Source organism: Antechinus flavipes, chromosome 2 (assembly GCF_016432865.1).
Source record: "Antechinus flavipes isolate AdamAnt ecotype Samford, QLD, Australia chromosome 2, AdamAnt_v2, whole genome shotgun sequence".
Lineage (NCBI taxonomy): Eukaryota > Metazoa > Chordata > Mammalia > Dasyuromorphia > Dasyuridae > Antechinus > Antechinus flavipes.
The window spans coordinates 311,021,857-311,036,615 of NC_067399.1; the positions used below are offsets into that span (position 1 = coordinate 311,021,857).

Consider the following 14,759-nt stretch of genomic DNA (forward strand, 5'->3'; position numbering starts at 1 on the left):
AGAGCTGGAGGTAAGGATAATGCCTTCAGGATATGAGGACAGCTTTGTAAAAAGGCCAGCAAATGAGAGTTGGAATGTCATGTTTGAAGGACAGAAATTACACTAGTTTGACAACAACTAAAGACTATATAAAAACCATAAAAACGGTGGTGGAAATGGTGGGGTTAGGAGGGGGAGTAAGAATAGAGAGGAGGATAATGTGTAATAAACCTAAAAAGGCAGGCTGGAGCATAGTTGTAGAGGGCTTTTAATTCCAAAGGAGTTTGTGTTTTTCCTGAGGCAATAGGTAGACAGTGCAACTTTTTTATTCTGGGAATGATGTGGCCAGACTTGTACCTTAGGAATATCTCTTCAGCAAAAACCTTTTAGGAAGCTATTATTTTACTCCATTAGAAAGTTAGAAAGAAGAGAAGTGATAGTGGTGGTGGAATGAATTCTCTTTTGAGTTTTGTTGATCTATCTGACAAATTTGTCATGTGATATTTTTAAATAGATAGTTTTCAGAGGGAGAAATCTGAGCTGTCAATAGCTATATGAAAAATGCCCTAAGTCACTAATAATTAAGAAAAATGCAAATTAAAGCAACTCTGAGGTACCACCTTGCATTCATCACATTGACTATGATAACAAAAAGAAAAGAAAATGGCAAATGTTGGAGGAGCTGTGGCAAAACAGCCACTATTATGCACGGTTAGGGGAATTATGAATTAGTCCAATCATTCTGGAAAGCAATTTGGTACTATACCCATAAATAAACCAGGCATATCTTTTGGTTCAGCAATACTTCTCCTAAGTATGTACTCTGGAGAAATTAAAAAAAGAAGAAAAGTATCTACATGGGGAAAAAAATGGTTGTAGCAGCTCTTTTGGTGGTGGCAAAGAAATTCAAATTGAGAGAATGCCCAGCAAATGGGCAATGGCTAGATAAATTATTGAATAATAAGGTTATGGAATCTGTTATGGAATACAGAATTAAGAAATGATGAAAGAGGGATACCCAGGTGGTGCAGTGGATAGAGCACCAGCCCTGAAGTCAGGAAGACCTGAGTTCAAATCTGATCTGGTTTCAGACACTTGACACTTCCTAGCTATGAGACAAGTCACTTAATCCCAATTGCCTCAGAAAAAAAAAAAAAAAAAGAGTTTCAGGAAAAACCTGGACAGATTCATGTGAGTTGATATAGAGTGAAGTGAGCAGAACTAGGAGAAAAATTTTTACAAGAGCAATCTTGGAAAGATAATAACTTCAGAGAGTTACTAATAATCAACACAATCACTTATCATGATTCTGAAGAATTTATGATGAAATATTTTGTCTGCCACCTTCTCTGCCTTCTTTCTTCTTCTCTTCTCACCTCTTCTCTTCCCTCCCTACTCCTCTAAAAGTAAAATAAAAAAGTAAAATAAAAATAAAACAATTTTTTTCTTTAAAAAAAATGAGAGAGAAGGATCATACTGGCTGGCATTTATATAATATTCTCACTTGTGCAAAGTATATATATATATATATATGTCCTGGTAAGTAGAATTTAAGCATCCAATACACTATTCACTATACCACCTCATTGTCTCAATGTCTTTGAAGTCACTGATTTGAATAACTGTAAATATGTTGGTGCTCTCAACAAAAATAGAGAAATTTCCTTCATGTTAATCTTTCTGTTCTCTTAGTGGAAGCAAATATAGAAGAGTCAGAAAGACAAATTATTAAAGTGACATAGAACCCTCAAAGTGGATAAACTCACAAAGTATTAATTTTTCATACTCATCTTTATGTTCATCCTGTCCTTCCTATCTTCCTCACCCCATTGTGTTTTTAAAAAGTTTAAAATAACTTTCCAAATTAAAATAAAATGCTTCATAGAATTTAGACCAATGGTTTCATTACTGAAAAAAGAATCTACTTTGAACTTAAAACCCTGATTTGTGTGTAATCTGTGATTTATTTGCCTAAAACTTAAAGTGATAGTTGAATCTGTTTATCAGTTAATGTGTTTACATAGAACTACATAGAACTCTAAGGGGTAACTTAGGACTCTAAAAGAGTCCCTTCTATTTTGGCAGATTCTGTATATGTCCATATGGATATATTAAAGAATTAATCAAATGGAACGAATCTATTTACAAGCATCTAATTTCCTCAGTGGGGAAAGAATCAAGTCTCTCTCTCTCTCTCTCTCTCTCTCTCTTCTCTCTCTCTCTCTCTCTCTCTCTCTCTCTCTCTCTCTCTCTCTCTCTCTCTGTCTCTCTCTCTCTCTCTGTCTCTCTCCCTCTGTTTCTCTGTCTCTGTCTCTTTCTCTCTCTCTTTGTCTCTTTGTGTGTCTCTCTCTTTCTCTCTCTCTTTTTTTCTTCTTTTTTTTTGGTATCATCAGAGTGTGTTGAAGTCCCTTATATATGTAGTTAGCACATAATGAACATTTTTTTAATTGAATAACAGCTATGAAGGCCTATTTTATTCAATCTTTTCTCCTTGCTTAGTGAAATATTTCATGCTATCTCTCACTTAGTTCATTAGACTTAGTTCATTAGTTCATAAATTTAGACTACAGTACAAATTCATTTAATTCACCCTCCCTCCTATTTTATGAATAACAAACATTGTTGAATTTGATAGTCATTCCCTTTTTTTGAGGGAGGAGACTGAAGGAGGAATTTTGTGTCCTCAGAAGACTACTTTTTTTTATTTAAACATTTCTTCTGAAATTCAATTTAAAATTAAAAGTTGAGATATTTTATTGTTTGAAATCTTTTGTGTACATTCTGATGTCTTATCAGCTCATTTGTTGACCTTTTATTTTTAGCAAGCATTAAATATATACATACTTCATAGAATTTTCATTTTCATAGTCTAAATGAAAGATAGACTTTTAGATTCCCTTGTATTTCACAGATATGAAATATAAAAGGCAGCACTGATAATTCATTTTGAGCACTGAAGCAATATTAGGGAACATGCACCAACAATACTGGTTTGCCAACCTGTTCTTTATGAATGCTTGGCTTGGTTCCAGCGAGTGTGTTGCATAGTTTGGGTGAAAATAAGGCCCTATGGAGCTGATACAGCTGTGTTATGCTTAAATCAGCACTAACTAAAAAGGTATACAGAATATTCTCTTAATGACCTCATCCTCTCCTCCCTGGAGATGTGTTTACTTAGGTCCCTTCACCACCTTTCCGTCATTTGTCAGGGAAATTTTGCATCTGATCTCTCTCCAAATTAAACTCAAATGTATTTTGAAACTTAAATAAATAAACTAGTTCAGATCTTTGCTTGCATAATATCTGCACAGTATCTTAAAATACACAAATAAATTTTTTTTAAAAAATGAATAAACCCTTGACTTTTCTTCTCAGACTTAAACCTCTGGACATAGTTGATTTCAATAACACTGAGTAACATGATGTGGTAATAGGAAATGAAATATATGAACATTTCTCCATTGGCAAAGAGAAATGTAGTTTTCAAAAACATCCATGATCTTAGCGACCATTTTAACTTTCTGTACAAATAAAACAAAGATTTCTAATTTCCTTCCCCCTAATTCCAAATGGCTAACTTTTATTCTGCCATATTATATTTATTCACTTTGTTACAATCTGGGCACAAGAAAAGGCTAAGGGAAAAAATCATATTATGCCCCCTCTGAAATTTCTGGGCCCTGTAGCAGTTTGGTTTATGTTGACAACTTTAAATAATAAGTCTGGCAGCTGCTTTTCTGCCATTGCTGACAGATATGCCTACCTCCCTGATCATATGTTTGCTTTTTAAAATAAAGCAAAAATACTAATTTTTTTCCTCAGTTTTTCATGCAAAGCTAAGTAAGATACACTAACCAAATTAGGCTAGAGCTGTTCAACTTTAGAGGTAGCCACTGGCTGCCTACTTGAAGGTAGATACTCAATGAGTTAATATTTAAGATATTTAAAACTCAGTGGAAATGTGCCATCTACATATATGAAACTATCTTTCTCATCGAGAATATGGAGTAAATGAATGATGAAAGGGCAAGTTTGGTTGTAGTTATTATTTGTTCCAGCTGCTATATTTATCGAAAGAAACCTAGTTAAAATTATGACCCCTCCATCACTAAGAGTTGTGTTTGCTACTGGGGTGATGGTAGCATGGGTTATAAGGTAAATTGCTGAATGTGGAGGCAGAAAGACATTGGTTTAACCCCAGTTTTAGAAACTCAATAGCTATGTGACCCTGGACAAATCTCTTAATCTCTCTGAGCTTCAGTTTTCTCATTTATAAAATGGAGATGATAATTTGTCAAATGTTGACAATTAACTTTAATAGCTTAAAACTTCCCTAAGATTTTCATAATACACCACTTATGTTGCTGTTAACTCACAGGGTCATTGTGAGAATTGAATAACAGAATTCATATCAAATATTTTTCAAACCTAAGCATACAATATAAATATCATTCATTGATCATTATCATCATCATTTCAGCCTGCTTCCTGAGCATGAATAATAATAATTTTAGAACATGAACTGTCATTGGTAGCTATGAATATGAAAAAACAAAACAAAGCAAAATAAAAAATCTTGGGTAAAGAGCAGACAGTGAAGAGTTAAATTACAGGTATGTTAGAATTAAAATTGTGTTGTTATAAAATAGGCCTATATTCAATGAAAACAAGGGAAATATGTAAGATGTCAAAAGAAAAAAGAGAAATCTTAAATGATTATTCCAAAATTTTTAAATTTACTTTTCACTGATAAATAAAAGATTGTTTTTAAGAGATCTAGTGTTAGATCCTCCCCCAGACTTAAGGTGTTTATTGTTCAGTTGTTTTTCAGTCATGATCAACTCTATATTATTCCATTTGGGGTTGTTTTTTTTGACAGAGATACTGAAATGCTTTGGCATTTCTTTCTCCAGCTCATTTTACAGATGAAGAACTGAGACAAATAGGGTTAAGTGACTTGCCCAGGGTCACACAGCTAGTAAGTGTCAGATTTGAATTCAGAAAGATGAGTCTTCCTGACTCTAGGCCAGGCACACTATTCAGACACTCTATTCACTGTACCACCTAACTGCCCACTTAAAACAAGGACTTTAGTATACCCAGAGAGGTCACATAAGAACAGTTCTTCTAAAAGTGTCATCACCATATGGACTTTTTAGTAGCTGGAGTACTTAAACTGGAGTTAAATATTTAACTGTGCCTACATAGGTGCAGATTAATGGGATTTTATATATATATATATATATATATATATATATATATATATATATATATATATATATATATATATATATATATATATATATATATCCATAGATTGCTATACACCAGTTTCCAGCTATTTATTTTTCCCTGAGGTTCATGTTGACTCTAGATCAAAAATTAACATGAAAAGAAATTATTTTTCAAAGAATTTATGAATTGAAAGGGCTCCCAGAGGTCATCTGGATGAATGCCTCCCTGAAAGCATGAGTAATATAAGAATTCTGTTTAATGTTCTAGTCTATGAAGTTCTCCACCCTGAGCATATAAAACCCCTCATTTTAATGCCATTTTCTCCACCAAACATGTAACAGTATGAATTTCATCATTATATATATATATATATATATATATTTTTTTTTTTTAAAGCACTAAATTTGGAGACTTGTTTCTTGTTTTATACCCAAAAGGTTCAGAATTGAATATTTTTGTTTCCTCTTCTTCTAATCTGGGAATTTCACTCCTTAGAATATTTGAGTAGTTACATTAACCAAATGTTATAGGGCATAAGCCCATTTATTTGCTCCTTTTCTTTATTTTCATATTTAATGAGAAGTTGTCTTGTAATAGTATGTGAAAGGGAACTATCTTGAATACATCATTAAACATACTTACTGTATTACTATTGCTAGAATTTTTTTAAAGAAAAGTACTTGCCTTTTCTTAGAGTTTTCTTGAAATGATGAATATTTATGAAAAGATAAATTATTTAGATTAACAGATCAGTAAATAGGATGCCTAAATAGTTTCATCTTTGAAAAAAAAATTAAACAAAGTATTAATGAACCTTTAGGAAAAAAAATCCCCAGGGACAGATAGATTCAACAGTGATTCCTACCAAATATTTTTTAAAGAACATTTTTTTCCAGTATTATATAAACTATTGGAAAAATAGGGGAAGATTCCTTTTTTGAATCCTACCAGATTTCTTTTTTTTGGTGATAAATATGATACTAAGCCTGGAAGAACTAAAACAGAAAAAGAAAACTATAAACCAATTTCTCTTATGAATATCAATACAAAATAAAATTTGAACAAAGTAATAGCAAGGCAATTACAACAATATATTATAAGGATCATATATTATGACCTTCTGTGCTTTATACTAAGAATGCATGATTGGTTCAATATTTGGAAAACTATCAACACAGTTGACTATATCAATCAAATCAATAAAAAACACAATTATGTCAATAGATGCTGAAAATTTTTTTTACAAAACACAGTACCCATTCCTAATAAAAAATTTAGAGAGCATAGGAATAAAGGGAATGGTCCTTAAAAAGATATGCAGTACTATCTAATATCATTCACAAGTCTTCCCAGTAAAACCAAGGGTGAAACATGGTTGCCCATTATTACCACTATTCAATATAGTACTGGAAATGTTAGCCAAAGCAATAGGAGAAGAAAAAGAACTTGGAAAAATTAGAATAAGCAGGGAGAAAAAAAAAAAAAACTGTTACTCTTTGCAGATGATATGATAGTATCCTTAGAGAAAACTAAAGAATCAACTAAAAACTACTTGAAATAATTAATAGTAAAAGTTAACAATATAAAGTACTCTTTTAAGAGTCTAGCAAACTGCCTAGCAAACCCAAGAATTATATGAACACAATTACAAAGCATTTTTTATACAAATAAAGTTATATCTAAATAACTGGAAAAAATTACTTGCTCATAGATAGACCAAGCCAATATAATACAAATAACAATTCTACATAAACTAATTTATTTATTCAGTGCCGTGCCAATCAAATTACCAAAAAAAAATTATTTAATAGAGTTAGAAAAAAAAACAACTAAATTCATCTGGAAGAACAAAAAGGCAAGAACATAAAGAGAATTAATGAAAAATGCTAAGGAAGATGGCTTAGAAATATCTGATTTCTTTAATTTTTAATCCTTATTGTCCTTTTTTTCTTTTTTCTTTTTCTTTTTTTGTATATGTGAAGCAATTGGGATTAAGTGTCTGAGGCCAGATTTGAACTTAATTCCTTCTGACTTTAGGATTGGTACTCTATCCACTTTATTATCTAGCTGCCCCGAAATATCTGATTTCAAATTATAATGCAGCATAGTCACTGAAACTATCTGGTACTGACTAAGAAATAGTCATAGATAAGTAGATAAGTGGAATAGGTTAGATATGCAAGACACAATAGTCAATGACTATAGCAACCTAATGTTTGATAAATCAAAAATCCTCATCTTTTGGGATAAGACCTCACTATTGGAGGAAAAAAAAAACTGCTGGGAAAATTAGAAAACAATAGGACATGAAGTAGATATAGATCTCACACCAAATACCAAGATAAAATCAAAATGGATATGTGATTTAGACATAAAGGGTGAGACCATAAGCAAATTAGAAGAACAAGGAATAGTTTTGTTAGATCTATATGGCAGGGAAGAATTCATGATGAAAATTAGAGAGCATTACACAATAGATTATTTTGATTATATTAAAAAAATTTTGTACAAACAAAACCAATACAACCAAGATTAGAAGAAAAACAGAAATCTAGGAAACAATCTTTATAGCAAATGTCTGTGATAAAAGGCCTCATTTCTCAAATATGTAGAAAACTGAATGAGATTTATAAAAATACAAGTCATTCCCCAATTGATAAATGTACAAAAGATATGAACAGCCAGTTTCCAGATGAAAAAATCTAAGCTATCTGTAGACATTTGAAAAAGTGACTTTAATGCCTGTTGATAAGAGAAATGCAAATTTTAAAAAGTACCAACTCATACTTATCAGATTGTCTAATATGACAAAAAAAAAAGAGAGAGAGAAATGATAAATGTTAGAGAAGATGTGGGAAAATTGAGGCACCAATGAACTAATGATGGAACTATGAACTGTGATCATTCTGGAGGGCATTTTGAAAGGACAAACAAATTGTGCATACTATTTGATCCAACAAAGAGATTATAAAAAGAGGGAAAGTTCCTACATGTGCAAAAATACTTATAGCAGCCCTTTTTGTAGTGGCAAAATATTGGAATCTGAGGGTATGTTCATCAATTGAGCAATAGCTGAACAAGTTGTAATAAATGATGAGCAGGCAGATTTCAGAAAAGTTAAGCATTTATTCAGAAGAATTTGTATGAACTGATACAAAGTTAAATGAACCAGAAAAACATTGTACACAGTATCAGCAGCATTATATGATGATCATTTATGAATGATTCAGCTCATCTCAGCAATACAGTGATTCAAGACGAGTATAAAGGACTCATGAAGAAAATGCTATCCCTAAACAAATAAAGAACTGATGGACTTTTAATGAAGTGTGAAGCAAATTTTCTTTTCATTTACTCTCTTCTTTTTCATGTTTTTCCCATTTGATCTGTTTCTTCCTTCCCAACTATTATGGAAATTTGTTTTACATGTTAGAATATGTATAACCTATATCACATTGCCTACTATTTTCAGAAGAAGAGGGGAGAGAAGGAGAAAAATTTGGAACTCAGAATCTTGTAAAAATGAATGTTATAAATGGTCTTGACATGTAATTGGGAAAAAAATTATTAAAAAAGAAAAAAAAGGCAAGTATTTACCTTTTTTTAGGGTTTTCTTGGAATGAATTTTTTAGTTGTTTTTTGATTATTTCCAAGAGCATCTTTAAACAACTATGAGCAGAAGATTTATAAAAATATATCTGTGTCTTGTTTTATGGTGTTCTCTGAATCCATATTAGGAAGTTTGCCAGAGGAGCTAATGTATACAAATCATCATAGCACCTATGAATTTCATGAGTCACTGATTTCAGATTTTTCTCAATTCTTAATGGATATTTTTTTCTGGAGTACTCTTTGCTTTAGGGAAAAGATAAAACCAAGACTTGCATGAGGTTTGAACAAGACTTACACTAAGTCTAAGACCCCAGGCCAAACTCTAATTAAAATAAAAGTTTAGGGCTTAAATGTGTCTGCCCTCAGATTGTAAGCCAGAGATGTATAGTTAAAAACTGGAAAAAAAAATACTATGTTGAAAAACAAATTTGCTCTAAGAGATATCCTTACTGGTGAGCTCTGTGATTGTAATCCCTTGAAATGATTTTTTTTTAAATTAGATTATGCTGATAAATCTAGGCAGTCCTGACTTCCTTGCTTATACCTGCTACTTTGCCATTTACTTGAATGCACTGGCATTTATACCTACATCTTCCTCAAATTAATTTGCAATTTAAGCATTATTTTATGTGTTCATATGCTTTTTGTATGTGTTTGCTCAGTGTCCCTGGCTCCAAGGGAAGTATCTTAAAGAAAGGGAAGAGAGAGAGATAGATAAATAGAAAGAAAGACACGCACATATATATTGATCATAGATTTGATTCTTAGAATGAATAAAAGATCAAACCTCCAAAAGGTATTTGTGTATTCAGACTTTAGGATAAAGCCTACTGACTATTCTTAATAAGCTATAACATAATGGCTAATAATAACTAACATTTATATAGTACTTTTAAAGTTTTCAAAGTATTATATATATATATATATATATATATATATATATATATGGATATAATATCACAGTGGTCCTTACAACAATCCTGGAAGTTAGGTGCTATTATTATCTCTATATTATAGATCAAGAAACTGTGACTGAGAGAGGGTAAGTGACTTGCCCAAAATCACATAGCTAATAATCATCAGGCAGTATTTGAACTCTGGTCTTCTTCACTTCACTCCAGCACACTTTTCACTATTCTAGCTAGCTGCTTCATTTCTAATCTGAAATAAATATCTTTTTACAGATTAGATCCTCACATGTGTAATTATTTTGTGTCTTCTCTCCCACTCCCCGGGAACATATGATGACTTTTTTTTTTTAGTGTTTTTATTTCTTTATTGAAAAATCCTAAAGCATATCTTTTTTATTTCTTTATATCAACTTTGAAATGATTTTCAGATAATTCTTTTCCAAGTTATCCAGAAATTTTCCATATACTAACCCTAATGCTGTGGAAAAATGAAAGATTTATATACTTCCATTAATTTTGGCAATTATCTAATTCCTAAGTATTTAATTTTTGGAAAGCTTTCTTTTTCTGATTTTTTTGAGTTCCTATCATAGCATTGACATCTCAGCACAAAGAATTGTTGAAAATTTTTTACCTCTTTCTAAAGACAACATTTGGTACTTAACTTTTAATGAGTTCTGGAAATAAGTAACTACAAACATCTCTTTCTCAATGATAGCTTTTGGTTTATTTATATTAGGTTCATAAATTACTATCTGGATGAAATGCTTTGTGGAATTTGTTATGGCATACAAGCTAAAAGAATATCTTTATTAACAACAGTCATGTAAATTCATTTTGGAAACTGAGGAAAAGGAAGTTATTTCCTCTGGTTTAAAAAATAACTATGTTATACGAATGTGAACTATCTGCATTTTTGTTTTTCTTCCCGGGTTACTTATACCTTCTGAATCCAATTCTCCCTATGCAACAAGAGAACTGTTCGGTTCTGCAAACATATATTGTATCTAGGATATACTGCAACATATCCAACATATAAAGGACTGCTTGCCATCTAGGGGAGGGGGTGGAGGGAGGGAGGGAAAAAAAATCGGAACAGAAACGAGTGTCAATATAAAGTAATTATTAAATAAAAATTAAAAAAATAACTATGTTATATATAGATAAAAGTTATTTCTAATATACTTTTTATCCACCTCTTTTGAGTATAACAGGATACATCATTTATTGACAATAGTGCAGCTGATTTTACTACTTGGGAGTTGAAAAGCATTGATCAAATTTTTATATTTGGTTTCCTTATGTTTTATTTTTCAGAGTACCCGAGTGGCCTTGGACCATCTGGAGTCTGTTCCAGAAAAACTGAGCCTCCTGGAAGAATTCAAAGACTTTGGAGTAAGAAAGTTTTGGCTTGTCTCTTTCAGTTTTTTCACTCAGATAAAGATACTTGACATCTTCCTGATGTGCAGAACAGATTTGGGGAGGGATAGAAGGATATGGGGGCAGGGAGGAACCAAGAGAACTTGGAGACAGAGATAATGAAATGTAATGACAATACTCATATTTTAACTATGCTTCTTATTAAGTTTTTTTTTTTTTTTAAGGACATACATGAGTCATTAATTGGGAACTATGGATTTTAATAAAATAGCCCTAGAAAAATATGTATGATTTAGCTTTCAGGACCAGATTCCTTGAGAATGCCCAAATAGCATGAATTAGTTACAAGTTATTAACTTTTTGAATACTGATGGTAATTTCCAAATTGACATTTTTAATTACAGATAGGCAAGCTAATCTTTGTTTTAGTTATCTGATGTCTATAGTTTCCCTGTAGTATGCTCTGTAAAATGAGATGCACTTAGGACCTAGGATTTCATATGTCCCATGTCATTTATTGATAAGACTCTGACCACAAAACTTTTAATTGTGAAGTCAATTATTTGTGTATATTTACCTACTAAAATTGGTTTAAAGATAATTAAAGAAGAGTGATTTAGAGAGGACAATTCTGTCAATCATCCTTAAATCCCTAGTTTATACAGTTTCTTTTTAATGTCATGTCCATATATGTAATTAGTATTGAAAGCTATATTGTGATTATCTGACAATGAAAGTTACTGAGATTCACAACGAAGAATATTTTCTTTGGCATGTTTGCTTTTGGAAGCAAAACCCATCCAAACAGAATGACATTGTTTAAGGACTCGAATTGTGAGCAAGTATTTGAGGAGACAATAGAAAGGAAATAAGCCTGAACCTTATTGTGCAAAAATGTCAGAATTCCAATATAATACTGTCTTTAAGGATCATGCTATATTCAGAAACCAGCCACCTTTGAATGGGATCTTGGATGAATGTACCTTTTATAGAAATCCATTCTGTTAAAAATAGTGTTAAATCACAGTTTTAAATCAGTTTCTTCTGTTTTGATTAAATATCTTACATTTAAAAATCTTTGTAAAATGATTGTAGAACTCTTAGCAGTACAGATTTATTTTCAGCCTAATCTGGTAGGAACCAGGCCCATAAGTAAGGACAGGAAACTTGTTAGAATTATATGACTCTCCTTTTTTCCCTCTTCAACTAGTAGAAAATGTTTTGAGACCCATGGACAACCAACAAAACAAGGTCTTAAAGACATGCAATACTTGACTTGAATGTTAATTAAATACTTATGTGCATATATACACCCACATATATATGTAATAACTTTTAAAATGAGTTTTAACATAAATTTCATCAATGTATTTTTCAACAGTCTGCATTAAACTTAATTTAAGAATGTAACCTAAAGCAATTATTGCTAAAAATTGCTACTAAGCATTTCTTATGGCAAATTGTTTGTCAGCAAGGATGTTTTATTTACTGTGACTAAAAATTGTTACTAAGCAGTACATATGGGAAGTTAATTGTCCACAAGGATGTTGTATTCATTTACACACAAATGTTCATATACAAGCATTACTTAGCTTTGAGTAATGTAATACTATAGAACATATTATTCAGGGTTATAATTCTAATTTTCTATTTTTTAGCCAGTAGAGTTAGAAGCTTTGAACTTTTTGTTATTATTGTTTATTTGTTTTTTAGTCATATCCAGCTTTTTGTGACCCCATTTGGAGTTTTCTTCGCAAAAACATTCGAGTGGTTTGCCATTTCCATCTCTAGCTCACATTACAGATGAGGAAACTGAGGCAAAGATTAAGTGACTTGCCCAGGGATACACTACTAGATATACAACTAGTAAATATATGAGTCCAGATTTGAATTCAGGAAGATAAGTCTTTCTAATTCTAATCCCAGCATTTTATCCACCGTACCACTTAACTGCTTCAGCTTTGAGCTAGGGGACTCTCAAGTACACTAAAATTATATATATATATATTCTCAAAGTTACATCCATACAATAACCAGATAATTTTATGTTATTAAAAAAGAAAACAAAAAAAGCAAATTTCAACTGGTTGTTTGGTATCATGAAGGCAAACTTGTATGTTGTCAAGGTAATTAAAACAATCATTATAGTACATTTAATACTTTCAATGTATATAATACATTATAGCTACTTTTAAAAGGTCCTTAAATATATTATCACATTAGATACTTATAATAATCCACCAACAACCTGATATAGAAGGCAGCATAAGAATTATTGTCTCCATTTTACAGATGTGACAAGTATTAAAACTTTTTTTCCATGCTCTTTCTATTACATGGCCTAGCCTTTATTATAGGGCTATGGTTTGACACCTAAACTACTTTTTTTCCAAAGTGAAGTGGCAATGAAGTTTGAAGCCACCATACTTCAACAAGAATAATTTTCTTAATGGAAGTTTCCTATCCCAAAGACATTACAAATCTAGTCCAAAAGAGTTTTGCGGATTTTTTTCTCCCCAGCAAATGGCAAGAGGACAGAAAGGATAGAGGATCCTGCTGTGGAGTTTGGAAAACCTGGTTTTAAATTTCTCTTGGAACACATTTCAACCATGTGACCCTGGGCAAATCACATAACCTTATAGTGACCTATGCAATTCCCTAAACTAAAAATTCCAGGGTATTGTTAGAGGGAATTTCAACATTGGGGGTTGTCCACACCAGTGAAATCATAATTCTAGATCTTTGTTGTTGTTGTTTTAAATCTCTCACAAATATAATTATCATAATGCCAGAATATTATTTGAAAAAATAGCAAGGGTATATGCCAATTGATGGTTAGTATTGGTATTCACCTTTGGATAAATCACTATTAAAGAATGAAAAAATTTTGTTTTTACATTTGGAAGATTAGAAGGGTCACTCAAAAGTGATTATCTATAGAGAAGAGAGGTGCCAGGTGAGTAATCCCTATTTTCTTTTCCACAGTGGCATTCAAAGAGATAATTTCATTCCTCCTTTTCTTTTCCTTAGCAGAATAAGATTCTTCTTCTAGGGGCAAGTGCTCATGATTAATATTTTCTATTTAATAAATGTATTTTGTCATGTTTTCAGTTTCTCATTTTTCTTCTGTGAGCTAGTTATTATCATCCAAAACAGTTCAGACCTTTTGCTGTATTTCCAGGATTCCCGTTGTCCAAGGGACGTGACTGAAGGGAAATATGCTAAGTACAAAGAGCTTGTGGATTCTCTTCAGCATCAACTTGATGACTATAGTGACAGACTCAAAAAGTTGAAAGTAATGGCCTTTATTTTCCTTTTTAATTTTTGAGCATCATTTTTTAAAAAATAATTATGACTTCTATCCAAATGAAATGATTCCAACATTATTTGGGTAGGAGAAGTTCCCTATGGTGTGTGTGTGTGTGTGTGTGTGTGTGTGTGTGTGTGTGTGTGTGTGTAAGAGAGATGATGGAAAATGGGAGAGATGATGGAAAATGGGATAGAGATGGGGAAGGAACTTACGGAATTGTGGTTGGAGATTGAAAAAGCTTATGCCATATTTGGGCATTGAGTTATTTCTGGGTGAGAGTTGATTTTGTTTAGTAAATCTCAGGAGTCCATGGAACTAGAGAAAATAGGGTC

General features: G+C 31.8%; 1 protein-coding gene across 1 annotated transcript in view; it reads left to right on the forward strand.

Moving 5' to 3' along the window:
* The window catches only part of CEP128 (centrosomal protein 128), a 547,917-nt gene that overhangs the window by 497,594 nt on the left and 35,564 nt on the right, over positions 1-14,759 (forward strand). Inside the window, exons 22-23 of the mRNA XM_051973667.1 lie at positions 11,055-11,132; positions 14,299-14,412. Coding sequence (XP_051829627.1) covers positions 11,055-11,132; positions 14,299-14,412 — 192 coding nt within the window. The remainder of the gene's footprint in view (positions 1-11,054; positions 11,133-14,298; positions 14,413-14,759) is intronic.